This window comes from Corylus avellana, chromosome ca7 (assembly GCF_901000735.1).
Source record: "Corylus avellana chromosome ca7, CavTom2PMs-1.0".
NCBI lineage: Eukaryota > Viridiplantae > Streptophyta > Magnoliopsida > Fagales > Betulaceae > Corylus > Corylus avellana.
The window spans coordinates 25,348,842-25,365,222 of NC_081547.1; the positions used below are offsets into that span (position 1 = coordinate 25,348,842).

The 16,381-nt window shown below is 35.4% G+C and overlaps 1 protein-coding gene and 1 pseudogene across 1 annotated transcript in view; both read right to left on the minus strand.

The window, feature by feature from the left end:
* The window catches only part of LOC132188054 (lysine-specific demethylase ELF6-like), a 4,724-nt gene extending 567 nt beyond the window's left edge, over nt 1-4,157 (minus strand). Inside the window, exons 1-4 of the mRNA XM_059602467.1 lie at nt 2,541-4,157; nt 965-1,043; nt 706-773; nt 8-16 (exon numbers count right to left, since the gene is read on the minus strand). Coding sequence (XP_059458450.1) covers nt 8-16; nt 706-773; nt 965-1,043; nt 2,541-3,690 — 1,306 coding nt within the window. The 5' untranslated portion in view covers nt 3,691-4,157. The remainder of the gene's footprint in view (nt 1-7; nt 17-705; nt 774-964; nt 1,044-2,540) is intronic.
* A 5,391-nt stretch (nt 4,158-9,548) lies between these two features.
* Nucleotides 9,549-16,381, minus strand: part of LOC132188055 (transketolase, chloroplastic-like) — a 7,885-nt pseudogene continuing 1,052 nt past the window's right edge.

Consider the following 16,381-nt stretch of genomic DNA (forward strand, 5'->3'; position numbering starts at 1 on the left):
TCCCCACAATTAAAACCTAGTTTACATAAAGAAAGGCTATAGTGATCAATTGAAAGACTCAGAGAAATCCTTATATTAAGGGGAGCTATTATACATGCAGAGTATGAGAGTTTTTCGTCTAATAAATAATTTGTGAATATTGTGGAAATTCATTAGGTAGGCAATTAATCGAATTGGCACCTGAGTTTATATATATATATATATAAGTTTGAAGCAATAATATTTTGCTTACAAAGGGGGTGCCCCTGTCACTCGTCTTTCTTCTGTAATCTTGTTTAATGTTCTTTTTGCAGTTCGTATATATAACACTAATAATACATCAGCCATTACAAAAATGAATTACCGATGGCCTTGCAGAAAAAGGAGTTTGCTTATAGCACCCGACCATTTCTCATAACCATACAACTAAGTCATTTGGCAGAAGACTTGGAAGGTACCCTATAACTTCTTTTGAATATTTAAGGCCAACTACACATTTGCAAGCCAAAATGGTCCTTGCTCATAAAGAAAGTGTTCTTTCCTATTTTGGACATATCCATCTTCTTAGTTGAGTCTTGGATTAACATGAAGTATTTCCATGAGCAATTGGCAGATGCTATGCCTTCAACACATTAAGAGCAGTATCTTCAGGGCAGGAGCTTCTAAGTTAAAACAATCATATACTCCAAAAAAATCTTGAAAATATGCAAACTATAAAGCAATTACCGTGGCTGAATCCCACATGGTAAGCCCTTGGAAAAGTCACAACAAATTCACCAGGGTTCTGTATTAACCTAAAGGAAAAACCAGAAATAGTCATGAATAGAACTTCAACAAGGAAATCATCAGAAACAACAATACCATTCACAGCACCACAAATCATGCCTAAAACATTTTTAACTACAGAAAAGTATAATCTTTACATAGATTTTCAGATGCTAAAGAACCAGAAAGATCTTAATGAAATAGAATGGAAGAAACCTACCTACAACAAGGCATGCCTGATGCAACAACTACCTCAGGTGATAGAAGAGTTGTTTTCTCGCCCAATAACGAGAGAGCAGCTGGAGATAAGAGAAACTGGACCAGAGTTACAAAAATGCTATGGAAGAAATCACAACAAACTAATTCAGATTGAAAGAAAGTCAACTTAGAATAAAATAATAAGAAGTGTTCACACTAAGAAATGTCAATTTTTGGACAGTAAATCCCAATCAAATCGGGACACAATTGCAAATAAAAGATTCTTTTTTAAAATTTCCAGAAAATCAAAATTACTTGTGGGACCAAGTTTTGATAATGCTTCACCATCTTCATTTACTTACAAAATCACCTTCCCTGCAAGTGGCAGGTCCAATTTGGGACAACCTAATTGAATTTTGTTTCAGCAAGGTACTTCTTTGGGGTATATATTTGAAATTCTATTCTATATTCTTTTTATATTGATATTAATTATATTCATTAAAAAATATTGATATTAATTATGAATAAGTAAGAATCAACACTGAATGGCTAAGACCCCAGAAGTTTACTAAATTTCTATGCATGTACAGTTTCTGTTTTTTGAGCATGCTCAATCAGAGGTCAGAGCACAATTTTGAAATGCAATTATCATCAGTTTGACTCCGATAGCAGGTTTTCTTTATCTGTTTTCTTTTTACCATAATCCAATTCAATCAGAGAATTGACTAGTCCGACACCATGGACAAACACACTATCATTTGGGATATTTTTATATCCCCAGGCATTCAATGCCACCCCTACACTAAACCTAGAGTAAACATTGGTTAGAAAATTTTAGGTACTCACCAAAATAATACATACTGGGAAAATTCTAAAAACTGAAAACCCTATTTCCACAACAGATGAGTAAATGGGCATAAATGAACACAATATATATTAGTAGCAACCAATAGTTAAGCAGCAGAGATCCACAAAGCAACATTTTTTCAAAGGGTGAAAAAGAAAACAAATCATTTACTATTGTTTAAGCATTAATAAGGCTATCACAGGGAATAATCAATTGAAAAAAGAAAAAAAAAATGGGAATATCAGTCACAGACATTATATATTCCATGGAAAAGATAAACATCCTGGCTAAATGCAATATAATGAACAAAATACAATCACATTTAAAGGTGAAACATGCACTAGAAATGCTTCAACATATTAATGGCAAAAGAATTTCTGTTTCTGCAGTGGGTCATCTTTTGAAAGCTATTGTAGTCATCCCAAGTCAGCAACTTGCGCTTGCTGTGATATCACATGGACATAATGTTGAGGCATACATATGCAGAATTCAGTTATATCTATTAACAGGCAGCCATGCAAGACAGGTAATGCCAGCAGAAACAAAGACGCCTGTCACTATACAAACAGCAGACTCCTCTCCATCTTTATATAATATAGAGATATAGCCTTCTGTATTAAACTATTTTGGTATGTGCATACAAGAACACCCAAAATTAACACTACAAGAAAATATTTGGCAAGATTGAACTAGAGTTTTGAACTCCCAAAACATTTTATAAAATAATCATACACTAAGAAAGTTCACATACCTAAATGATCAATACTGCCACCATAAGCCTCACAGCAAATGACTTCCTCAAACGCAAATGCATAATCTCCGGGGACAGCATACCAAGTCTTTGGTGAGCCAGTGTGAAGAAAATTCATGCTGTGAAGCTCATGATCTTCAACGTGCCAAGCAAACCAGCTGAAAAGCATACCAATGTAGACCATAGGAGAAGTAACACCTGGAATATCATCTGGCATGAATCGCGTAAGTGAGCCAGGTGAACGAGCAATGGCTTGTAAGTTCCACGGACTGTTTGACAGCTTCCAACCTGCAGTACCTTCCATCTCATTACTAGCATTTGAACTCTTTCGCCTAGAACAATGTGAAGTTTCATCTGACAATATTGAGGAAGTAGAAGATGGCTTCGGTGTCTCCAAAGACATATTTGGTTCATTTTTGGCAGAAGAATCTTTGATCTCATTATTAGGGGAATCCGTTACACTATCTATCACATCTTTCTTGCAATCAGATGTCTCTTTATTCCTCTGGTAAAAATTCCTCTTCCTCCTCCTCCTGTGAAAATAGCGAACCTGGCCCTCCGGTTCGCCGAACCCAGACCCAGGAACATCATTTGCATACTCTACATATATAGGCTTCTCAGAAGCTGCCTTCCAAAACATTGCTTCTATAACTAATGGTGAAACCTCCTTAATCGTTCCCAATATGCTCCGTGCAAAAGCCTTTGACTTGGATTCAAACTGTTCCAATGTATAAATCTCTCCACTTTGCCATACTTGCTTATGAACACCCAACTGCAGATTTTGCACCACCCCTTTTGTTCTCTTCACAGTCTGACCCAATTCTTGGTGCCTTGTAGTAAAAACAGCCCGGACCTCCGCCTCATTACCACAATCCCCAGAACTCATTTTCGGCGAAGAACAAACACCCGACGTATTTACATCAGAACCCAATTCCGGGCACTTTGAAAGTGACTTGTTTAAGTTGCAAAATACATATCTTTTAGAAGGTTTAGGCAATGGTGGGATTATCTTACAAATACCAAAAGCACTAGCTTCCTTCTCGATTTTTGATATATAGGCAATTGGGTCAGCGAATTCAGTGTCCGTTGGGCGAAACTCAGGTGCCGATGGCAACCCTTTTAGCCAATTGGGTATTTCAACATTACCCATTACAACCAAGATTCACAATCAATATACTACAAATTTAATAGTATATATCATATAGGAGTACTCAATCATATACAATTACTTTCGTTCAGATTACAAACGAGTATTAAGGATTGAAACCCTAGATTGAAATCATTTGGGGAAATTGCACATGGGTTTGTTGTGATTCAAACCACATTAAGCATAGAAATTAATGAAATAGCAGAAATGTAAGGGCAATTGAGTAAACAAAATAAGCAATAGAACCTGAAACAGCGATGAGTAGTGTATATGATTGACCTTTAAAAGCACCAGCGAGAGAGAGAGAGGAGGACGGAAAGGGGGGTTTTGTCTAGGTTTTGAGCAACATTCTTAGCCGGCGCAATATAGCATTCTCTGTAGCGGTGGAGCTAAATTACCCCGTGGGGGCATAGCGCACCGCTTAGGTCGCTCGGTTCCTTGGCCGTACGATTGCTGTCGGGTTTTGATGGGTGAAGCGTAGCTAAGCAAAGTTGGGCGTATTGTACACCCAGTGGCGCATGTTAGCTCAAGCGGTATCTGAAGTATCAAGATAGGGACGTCTAAGGTGTGAAACAGGGGTACGTTACTACCTTATCCGGTGATGATCAAGATTGCAGATATATAGAATTTTGATGATTCTTTCGTAGGATTTAAAATTGTTATTTCATTAAAATTTAATAATAATTAATTATAAGTTCAATAGTAATTTTAGAAGTTGCAGTTCTCCAATAACTTTTCTAAAATTATTTTTATTTCCCATTTAAGGTTCACGTGGCACTGTATCAACCCTTTGGATTATGCCTCTATCTCATGAGATGTTGCAGGTCAAAATTGTAATTTTAAACAAAATTTAAAAATTCTTTCATTATTTTGTATTTTTGATTAAATTTAATAATTCAAATCTTATATTAGTTGAAAGGTGATAACTTGAATGCCAAATTCGCCTTATTCCAATTCGAACCCGACACGTAGCTACATGTAAGTCTCATCGCTTGTTAAAGCATACTACAAAGTCTACAATAGTAAAACTAGTTTGACTTACTTTCAATGAAGAAATTATTGAAGATCTTTGAGCAAAATCAAAGGATGAAGATTGCCTCGGGTGAAAAAAATAAATAATTAAAACTTTTTTCTTAATCTTACAATCTTTATTGTTTATTTTAATATTAAAAAAAATTATTAATTTTTTAACAACAAATTAGATTGAATATTTTGATTAAACATGCATTAGCCTTTATTTATTTCAACTAGTTTAATCTACCGTAAGTCAACATAAAATGTTGTGCTGGTATGCTACCTTATCTCGGAAAGTAACTAATGGGACCAACAAGAAAATTGGTGGGGTTTTATGCAAATAATGATGATTGATTTGATGGGTCCATATGATGATAAAAAGTACATAGTACACTGTTGTTTTTAGGGGAGGGCAAAATCCGCTTGAACCCGGCTAACCCGACACCCCAACCAATCTGATAAAAGTGGATAAAAGTGGAAACCGGTTAAGGTTTTGAAATTCCTTTGCAATGAGATAAATTGAGGAGGATTTTCAGATTATTCAAGTTTATGTTTGTCACTTACCATCTTTATGAAGTCGAGTTTCCATAGTACCATTAAGCCCAGTTTTGAATCTGATTAATACCAAAAAAAAAAAAAAAACAGAGAAAGAAAGAGAGAGAGAGTTGCCTGCTTTTGAGGTTGGACCAATATAATGCTTAGATTGCGTTTGATGGACCTAAAAGTACTTTTAACACTCAAAAAACCCGTTTGAAAAAAAATATACGCATTTGGTAAAAAAATTAAAAGCGCTTTTAAGGGTCAAAAAAGCCTAAAAATAGCCAAAAAAACACTTTTGGCAAAAGCTCAAAAATGAAGTTTTTGGCCAAAAGCTCTTTTTGACTTAAAAACTCTATTTCTCAAACACAATCTCAAACAGACTTTTAAACTGTTAAGGAACTAACAGAATCTATTTTGGATTCACTCTTTGAATCCAAACAGAACCACTCACTAGTATTATCCTTATAGTTGTTTTTATCTTTTCCTTTTAGTGTTCTCGTTGTATTTGTGTTTTAGTTGTATTTGTTCTGCTTGTTTGTATTGTATTAGTTCTCCTAATTTGTATCAAGTTTGAGTTTGTCAAACTTGATTACAATTGTAACTCTTTACTTATATATACAATGTGAACAGGTTAATTCCCATTAATAAGCCAATCGAAAGGCTCATTATATACTCTTTATTGGCAAAACATACACCCATCACCATGAAACTAGTAGCTATTTTACGTAGATAAAAATTAAGAAATATATAATATTTGAGTAATTAATGGCGTTGATCACTTAATTAAGATGATCAGGGCTATCCCCAAGGAATAGCACTGCTCCTTCCAGAAATTTGTTGACAATTAGGTTCGCAGGCGTTTTCACATGCAGAAATGGTTGGGGTATCCACTTGACGCAAGCATGAGGATACGCATTCTTTGGCACACTCCGATAGCTCTTCGCTACTACTCACGTTGGCAGTACATGCCATCACAACCACGAAGAGCATGCCAATGGCTTTTATCATCTTCATGCCCATCTTCATATACTGCTTAAATTAATCTTTTAATTTGTTGGGGTGCTCTTGGATTCACAATATATATATATACCTGTTAAGAAAGAGTGTTGCTTGCTGCTCCACACATTTTAACAGATGAAGGTTTATATGTTCTAAATAAAGGTCATTGGGGAGTATTATCAAATAGGCAACGTGCAAAATGAACGTGTTTTGGGTGGGGGGGGGCGCGGGTGAGTAACAAACAACGTGTTTGATTGTTTTTTCTCACGCAAGTTATTGCACGAATCTATATATTAGGGATTAAAGTTTTAGAAACCCATTACTGACAACATAAATGTTGATGGTATATATATATATATATGTATATATATATTGAAACGCTAATTAATAGCAATATATTTGCAGCGACAACAAGGTGTGGTCGTGGATGGTGCATCTAAAAACAATTAACCGCATATCAATGATGAGAATTTTAGAGATGATATACATGTCATCGTTAATGGTATATTGAAAAAAAATAAAAATAAAAATGAAACGCAATTACTCCATAATCAAAAGATAAGGTAATTTTACTTTGATTAGGTCTATGTTGGACTGCATTGATAAATCTGAATTTTTTTGTCTTTGATCAACTTTTACACCGATTTAGGGTCGGTTTGGAATTGCGGTTTCAATAAGTGTGATTTTAAAAATTGTACTTTTGAAATCGTAACTTTTTTATAATCGCAAAGGCGTTTAGTAAAACATGTTAAAAAATAATTTTTTATCAAATATTTGTTATGCAAAATTGTGATTTTGGTTTAAATTTGCGTTTTTTCAAATAAGCATCTCCTAACTTACTTATAGAAATCGCAGATTTTTTTCCTATTTTAAAATAAGTGATTTTTAAATTACAATGTCAAACGTCTTATATTTTGTGATATCTTTTAAAAACACAAATTATTCTTGCAAAATCGCAATCCCAAACGTACCCTTAACGTACCATAGACCTACAACTTACAACCAAACATATATATTTGAACACCGAATTTACGTACCAACACTTAAAACCTAACAAAATGGATAAATTTTAAACAGTTTGAGTGTTACTATATATAGAGTTAATTTTTAGAAAATTATAATAGGGTGTCAATTCAACCTGCTTGTTGCCAAACATGTTCTGCCACATGGGCAGAACCAAGCTAGACTTGAGATTGGGGGAAGAGGGAGATCTTTTAAGATAAACAATTAAATTTAGGGGGACAAACTCAGAAAAAAAATAATAATAAAAATAAATAAATTTAGAGGGGTTTTCACACACATTTTCTTGTCTTAAGTTGTTAAGCAATCACACATAATTAATGCAGGAGATGTGATAGGGGCTCAACTGAGCCCCATTTAAGACCCAATTTTTGTGGACATATGTTTTGATTTTTGTCTTTTTTTGAAATTTCAATTTTAAACTTGACACAACTCTTATGTGACTTTGTGTCATGCACGTAAGTAAAAATTTGGTCTTAGATGGGGCTCAGTTGAGCCCCTATCATCTCTTAATGCAGACACGTACAATTACAGTTTTAGTAAAAATGTTAACTTTCCAAGAACACAAAACGTACGTATTATATATACATTCATAAATAACACTTCTCAAAACAACAATTAGAAAAATCTTCTCGTATCTTTTATTGATCGATCGGCTCAATGGCTTCAATTCATATAAGAGATTACATGATCATATATAGTAGTAGTAAAAATGAAATGGACCAATATAAGTAAATTACGTACTAAAGTCTTTATTGGCAAAAACATTAATCACCGGACATGATTAATGAAACTAGTACTAGGTAATATTGTAACTAATTATAAGTTTTTTAAGAATAAAATCAGCCCCCACCGCGTTCTCCAGAAACTTGTTTGCAATAATCATCGCAGGCCCTATCACATCCAGCCGCGGTTGAGCCTTGCTCTTTCAAGCATACGGGCTTGCATCCATCAGCACATGCCGATTGCCCTTCACTCACTTTGGCACATTGCATCACAACCAGCAAGGAGATGAAGAGCATGGCAATGGTTTTGATGTTCTTGGCGGCCATCTTAAATATTAATTGCTTGCTTATCTTTTGTTCTAAATAAAATGATGAGGATCGACGAAGAAATTAAGTTGGGATGCTTGCTTTCGGATTTACATGCATGTTATAAAGGGCAAATGCTTGCACGTTGATGAGCATGAGTTATGCTGCTCCACACATTTTAAGTGGCTTGGAACAAAAATATGAGGACATGAGGTTGAGATTTAACCCATGAAAAGTCAATTGGTGCTGCCATTTTTATGGTAAGAGACTATAATCCAACTACTCGATCCATTTAATTCAATTAAAATAAGAACTTTTCAAAAAAAATAAAAATAAAAATAAAAATTCATGGTGAGGTCAATAAGATCGTGAAATTTTTTTCGATTTATTTATCTCTTTACATATGGATTTGCATGAACCGATCGATAAAAGATTTTCTTTGAGTCTTTTTGGGATCCAGTCTTATATTAGGAGGTGTAGGCTAGGGGTAGTATTACTTACTAACCTAATTTATTCTAACAACACTCCTAAATAAAATATAGTCTTCTAAAATACACATTGATTTGTGGATAATTCACTAATTGAATAATTTAATAGTTGCAAATACTTTTGAGTCCTTCCATTTTAATTTTAATGTGCAATTCAACCTCTCATACCTGATGACAATTATTCTATATATATGAAAGAATGAAAAAAAAAAAAAAAAAAAGAAGTAAAAAGATTTATACCCATAATTAAATTGATTTTAAATGTATTCGTTGAGCTAAGTTGCCCTGTTGGATATGATCTAGCAACCTGAGTATAATTAATGCCCAAATTCAAAGCCCATTTAATATAAAAGACTCACTAAAATAGTCCACTACAAGACAATAGTCAAAGAAATTTGAGATTGCCACGGGAGAAGCATCCAAATTAAATGTCATATACAGGATCTTCTCACTATAAAAGAGACCCGATCTCCAAACAACAAAGTCTCATGTATTTTTATGCCTCTTCCTCTCTTCATTTGATTTCTCTCTCGCAAAAGACTAACTTAACTACTGATAGACGGACTCCGGTTTGTCGGTCTGAAGAGTATTGTTCTAACAATATCCAACATGTATATCAATAAAACTTCCGAATGTTGGTTCATTTTGAAGGGGAAATCTCAATGCACACTAAAAGTTAATTTGCAGCAAGGAGGTCTTAAACATTTATAAGCTGGATTGGCAGATAAAAAATTTTAGAAGAAAAAAAAAAATCCATTATAAGAACTTCTTATTCTCTAAACAATGACTTGGCAATCCTAGTAACATTTTCTTGGGTAAAACCAAACTTGTTGAATGTGTCTAAATAAGCCCCACTAGCTCCAAATTCCTCCACCCCAATCACCACCCCTTGTCCTCCCACAGACTCCCTCCAACCCATCAGCGACCCGCCGACACGCTTGGAAACTCTCGCCGGCAATACATGAAACAAGTGAAACCGCACCCTCACTCGCCTCCCTTCTTTCCTCAACGTCTTGGCGCACCCCTCACAAAGGCATAGCTCAGATCCGATACCAATCAATATTATTTCCGGCAAATATTTTCCAGAATTATCACTAACAATGTATCCACCTCTTTCAACTCCACTTGCTGTAGTTCCTTCCAAGTGTGCTGCCACTTTTTGCCTTGATAATGCCATAAGACTAGGAACATCTCTATTTGCAACAGGCAACAGCCACTTTGTAAGCTCCGGCAGTCTCGTTGCCAACGGGCAGCCTAAAAACTAGAAGCCGTGGCACCGCTCGAAGGCCGGCAAGTTGTTCCACCGGCTGGTGAGTCGGGCCATCTTCTCCAAGACCAATTGAGTCATGAGTCATGATATAGATGACTCCAGCATGACTTAATGCGGAGAGTAAGATCGAGTTCTTCACGTGTAGCCGGAAAGTGTAAGGAAAGTGGCTGCAAATGGTATCAGACCGCATCCGTACGTGCCATATTGCAAGACCATTAGAAATTCCAGCCATGGCGTGCTCACGAACTCCATACCTGATGTTGCGGCCCCATGGGGAGTTGGGTTGGCTGAAGTCTTTGTACTCATGTAGATAAGCTTTGTTTGAGCTTGCAAGGTCTGCACTTCCACCAATTAGTCCTGAAAGAACTTTGGCAAGCTGGTTTAAGCACTTCTCCGAGTAGCCACGAGTAGCATCCACTGGCTCTGATGCTGACCACTTCTGTTGATCACAACATAACACATTGTGTCATTGTTAGTACATTTTATTTACTTTGGACATTTGTCTTTTTAATATTAATTCTAGGTTTCATCTGTTTAGGCTATTTGAGAACAATGAAAAACTTCAATAATTGCTTATATAGGGAGATCGAGGATAAAAGGCAAAGGTATTAGGTCAAAGTCGATGAGAATTAAAACACTCGGTGACAGGTCTCGGTCGACCAAGGCTCAAACTCGGTCAATTGAGCACTTAGGACTTCACAATTTTGATACGATATATATCAGCACCTCGATCGATCGATAGAACATCGACCAAGACTTTGACCGAGTGTATTGGGTTTTAGTATTGGAGTTAGATGCTTCTTCAACCACATTTTGATCCCGACTCAACCCTAAGCCTAAAGCTTACAACGTACAATCTGTATTTTGACACTGAATTTTGCCAAAGACAATTAACTTTTCTCTTGTAAAGTTGTGAATCAATTACCGGCAATGAGCTTTCCCAGCCATGAACTAGTCCACCGTTAAGAAGAATTTTAAATTCTGCAGCCTCTTCTGGGTATTCACTTTGGTAATAGTTAAGCTTAGAGTACCACTCCTTCTCCATTCTTTCTCCATGGCCTGTTTGAATTTGCATCTCCCTGTGACAGTAAAATGGGCACTTGAATCTTTTTCCCCTAGTCTAAATCATCCTAATTTCGATAGTTAATAACCCCCGCACCTGTAAACCATAGGAATAACATGGAATGGCTCTTGATCGGTCACTCCAATCAACTTTCTGTCTCATTCTTCTCACATCATCTTTGGTGAAGGTACCATGATGAGCTTTTGATGTTCCTTCCTTCTCAGACAATTTCCCTATCACAGTCTTCACCTGGAGAGGGAAAATAAAGATGAAAAAGAGAGGAAAATAAAATCAAATGAGCTGAATAGATTAGATTAAGGCTACAAACTAGTTTACAGGAATTTTCCTACAAACCAACCTCTAACAATAAATTGTGTCCTTAATACGTGAAAAACACGTTTTTCTAATATCATGTATTTTAATAGCTTAAAAGATGAGTCAATTTTTAAGGCAAACTAGGTTGGAGAAAGATACATGTATCTGTTAACATGTAAGAAGCACATATTTACTTTTTAATAGTATATTTCTTATATGCTAGAAGCACATGTTTACTTTTTTAATAGCATTAATAAGAGGAGTAATGCTACCAACTTTCTACTCAAATTTCATCGGATGGAAAAGATTTTCCTTTCAAAAAGTGGAGTAATGCTATGGGAGTGATCTCCTATCCACTTTTATAAAGGAAAAACTTTCTATCCAATTTCACCCGGATGAAAAGTTGGTTCATAGCATTACTCTAATAAAAAAGTGTATACTTCTCACATACTCAAAAGAGACATTTCACTTTTTAAAGGCCAAATTATGGGAGTTCCAACAACTAAGTTTGTAAAAACCAACCTCTAAAAAAGTGAAATGTGTCTTAACGCGTGAGAAGCATATGTTCATTTAATAGCATGTGCTTCTCATGTGTCTTTTTATTTATTTTTTATTTTTTTTGAGGGAAAATCAATCTGATTTCATTAATAGTGGTTAAGAGCATAAAAGCTCTTACAATCACAGAACATACAGTTCTGCAAGATCATAACCGAAGCTAAAAGATTACACGTCAAAAAATTGAAAACATAACAGATCTTACAATGAAAAACCAATTTATGACATCAAACATCCGCTATCCCAGCCCGATCTTCAGATTATAGAACAGATCTGCTAACGCAGACTCCTTCCAAGAGCATAGGAAGCCATTTTTCAGGTATGAGCAAAATACTTATACCCAAACCATTCCCCTCTCAACCCGAAAGCTAGGAGCATTATTCACGTCATCAGCCCAACGGCTAGGACCATAAAATAACAACAACAATAACAACAAACAAACAACAACAACAATAACAAAAAACAAAAACAAAAACTCCCACAAGTAGTAGTGGAGAAGCACGGCATCATAGATATCCCTTCGAAAGACACGCCTTGATTGAAGAAAATAATCAGATTTAAGTTTGAAGAAACTAAAGTTGGATTTAGATCTAAAGCAACCCGCCAGAAAATGGAGACCGTTGGAGCCTACAGAGAAGACGCCGAGCATTGCTACCATGAAAAGGAAGGAGGGAAGATCTAAATTTAAATCTTCCCTCCTCTTAAAGTTATTCTTCGTATTGTTTAGATTAAAAGAGAGAGAGAGGCTTTCCATTTATATCATGTGTCTTTTTAATAACATTATTAAGAAAGCATGTTTCTCATTGTTAAGCCACATATCACTTTTTAGAGGCCGATAGTGAAATCCACATTGATGATGCCGAGATAAAGTAAACAAAACATGATTTGTGTACTCGGGCATGCGCGTACTGACCATGAAATCCAAATTGGTGATGCGCGATGAGATGAAGTAAACAAAACATGATTTAATTTGTGTAGTGGGGCATGCGTGTACAGACCCTGATCAAAGTTGGTTTCTGATTTTCAGTGAAAGCATAGGAGAGTGCATCCTTGAACGAATCCATACTGTGGTGTATGTTCTCCACTGTGACTGTATTCCAACCAAGAGCCTTGAATCGTGCAGATATATCTTCAGAAAATGCCAAATTTGTGTGTCCATCGACCAATGGTATTATGATTATCATCATAAATTAGTGTAAGTTTGTTAAGCTTCCAGTGAGCAGCCAAGGATGCAGCTTCATGAGATATGCCTTCCATGGCCGGCACAACCATCACCCATTATGCAATATCTGTATCAATAAATCGGCAAACTCTCAATAAGGACAACATATATTAATGATATTCAACTTCTTAATTTTTTCCTAACTAAATTTAAAATTTTTTTTTTCTAAACTCAACAATTTTTACTTAATTTCAGATATTATATGGGTTGAGACTCCCTTATAATTTCTTGTTGAGGGAGACTTATATATACGGAAGATAAAGTATTATATATTAATGTGTTAATTAAATATTGTTTAAACTTACCATTTCCCATATATGGCTCTAGGTTTTTAGAATAATTGATTTAACAGTAACATCATTGGCTAAAGTAAACTACCTTATTAACTAATCATGAATAGTACTCTTAACCATACAACTGATTATTGGAAAATATTTTCTAATCATCTTTGAATCAACAATATTAAACGAAATCTACTCTTAGCACTTCATAATATATATTAGTTCTGATCATAGGGTATATTTCTTTTTTATATATATACTTAACTTAAAATGATTTGTATGGAATTAGAGACGGAGGGAGGGGGGGACCGGCTGGGGCCATGGTCTCCTCTCACTTCCTAAAAAAAATATTACCGATTATTTAAATTGCTATAGCTAGCTTTCAAAAAGTCTCTATAATTAATACATGTTTGCAATGACGTTGCTTACAAACAGAGACAGAGAGAGGGAGGACTGGCCGGGGCCATGGTCCCCCCCACTTCCTCAAAAAAGATATTTTAAGGAGTAAAAAAAAAAAAATTATATTGGTCCCCCCTCTCCCAAAAAAAAATTGATAGGTCTCGGTCCCCTCAACTCTCCTCTACCGGTTGGTTCTTACTTCTTAGATTAATCTTGGGGTTTTCTTTTGGTTAATTTTTCTATTGCTTGGCTTGGAAATTTGGTTAAGAATATGAAAAGTTGATTTTTTTTCTTTTTCCTTCATAGATTGGCTGTCGGCTTAGAAACTTGGAAATTTATGTGTTTTTTTGTTGTTGTTATTTTCTTTATGTATATATGTAAATCTTGAATCTCGTCTCTGTGAGGATTTCTGGTTCTTGATTTGGTATGGCCGTATGAGAATTTTTTATGGGTTTTATTTTGATGGGTTTTTATAACTAATGTCATTGAGAAATCTCTAGTTTCTCTTTGAGTTTTTGTTCCACCCATTGAATTTCAAGTTTGAAATCATAATGATTTAGAGAATTTTTGATTAGATCCGAATTTGGGAGAATTTTAGTAAGAAGCTAAACTCCTAAAATTAACTAGGGGCTTTTGTGTGTAGTGAATTTCTATGCATAATTTAAGATCCGGGTTGTTAGATTAATGGGTTTAAAGCTTTAATTTCACTATTGTTTATAGTATGGACATAAACTTTAATTTGTATAGTATGAATTAAATTAGGGTTTTTAGTATGTGAACACTAGGATTGCTAATTGGATGTGTTAATTACATTTAAAGCGTTAATTAACCCTAGACTTTTATGAGTTCAATGGAAATTGATGCCTATGGGGTTTAGGTTCAAATATGTCATAATATAATCATATTGATTATTGTATGTGAATATGAGTATTATAAATTTGGTGTCAGTTGCTTGATCATTGGAATAGGAAGAGAATAATAATTATAGGATTAAAGTGTAATGTTTAACTTAGAGTCTATGTGATGATTATGTTATTCATATGAGTTTGTTCATTGTTAACCTACACATATTTTTTCTTTATTTTCTAAAAACTCAAAGTGATCATGTAAATTTATTTGTAGATGATGAAAAAGTCAAATACAATACTTGACTATTTCAAAAGAAAAAATGCACAAAGTTTATTGGGGTTTGATCCTGGATTGTGTGTCACTTATGAGAATATCATGTTAATCGATGAGGTGCAAAATAACTCAACACATGTTGTACTTTTTGAGATTAGTACTCTAAGCTCAATTCTTAATCTAAGTGGTCTTGTAATTTGGATATTATGTTATTAAATATTGAGAATATTGTTTGTTAGAATTTAAAATTTTAATTGAAGAGTATACCACAATTCTAAGCTCAATTCCTCATTGTATTTAAATACTAGTGATTAGAAAAAGAAGAAAAAAAAAATAGAAAAAAGTACTAGTTAATTACACGCTGAAAAAAAAAAAAAAAAAAAAAAAAATCTGCTTTGGACTCCTCCCATAAAACTTCCTGCCTCCGTCTCCGTATGGAATTACGTTAAATATTTAAAAAATATTTTTTTACCTAACATTTGTGGCAAGAATTTACCTGTCGTGACTTCAACGCCATCTGTCACCACATTCTCCGGGTGACCTGGGGGTACGACTCCCAAGCTGACACAACCTTTGTAGGTCGATCTTCTAACTGGCATTTGAAATATATAGCTCAATATTGAGAATATAGGAATATTAATTAATTGTTGCAAAATTAATACATAATTGTTATAAGCATTAATATAAACACCATATATACAATAATATACCTGAAGGGATTGAAACCCAGCGATATGAAGGCAAACATAGTGGAGCAAGCAAGCATGGCCAGGCCAGCACTTAAAACAAATCTGTCCCGGTTAAACCATTTAGGGTCCGGGGTTATATCTCATCACATACCTGAACAAAACATACCCCAGTACTTCAGCCATCCCAACCGCCATCCCAGGGTGCCCGGCCGGTCTTGCCATGTTGCACCGAATCAACGACGAGCATTCTCACGTTGTCGACGCATCGCTTGTCGACTAATCTCTGAAACGATTCGTCGTCTGTATCCTTGTCTTGTACTTTGAGCTCTTCTTGCCAACAGAGCTTGTGGTCGTAGCTTGTAGCTATATTGCTTTTGTTGTTGATTTGGTGGGACGAAGGAGAGGGAGGGCTATTGGGTACTGCCAGAGATCGAAGGGAAGAGCTCGAGAGGGTGATCATGGAGCTTGGAGAGAAGATGGTTTGAGAGAGATCGAAGAAGGTGATCGAGCTGAGAAAAAGCTAATTAACATGCAGGTGGTGAGATGAGTGTCACCGACTCACCTTGGGCTACACGTGCTGCGCGCGCGCGCGCATGAAGAGAGTGAAACCGTTGAGTTGGCACCGCTAGCTTTTACCAAACAAAACCGCCTAGCTCTTCATATGACGTCATAGGAAGCCTTTACAT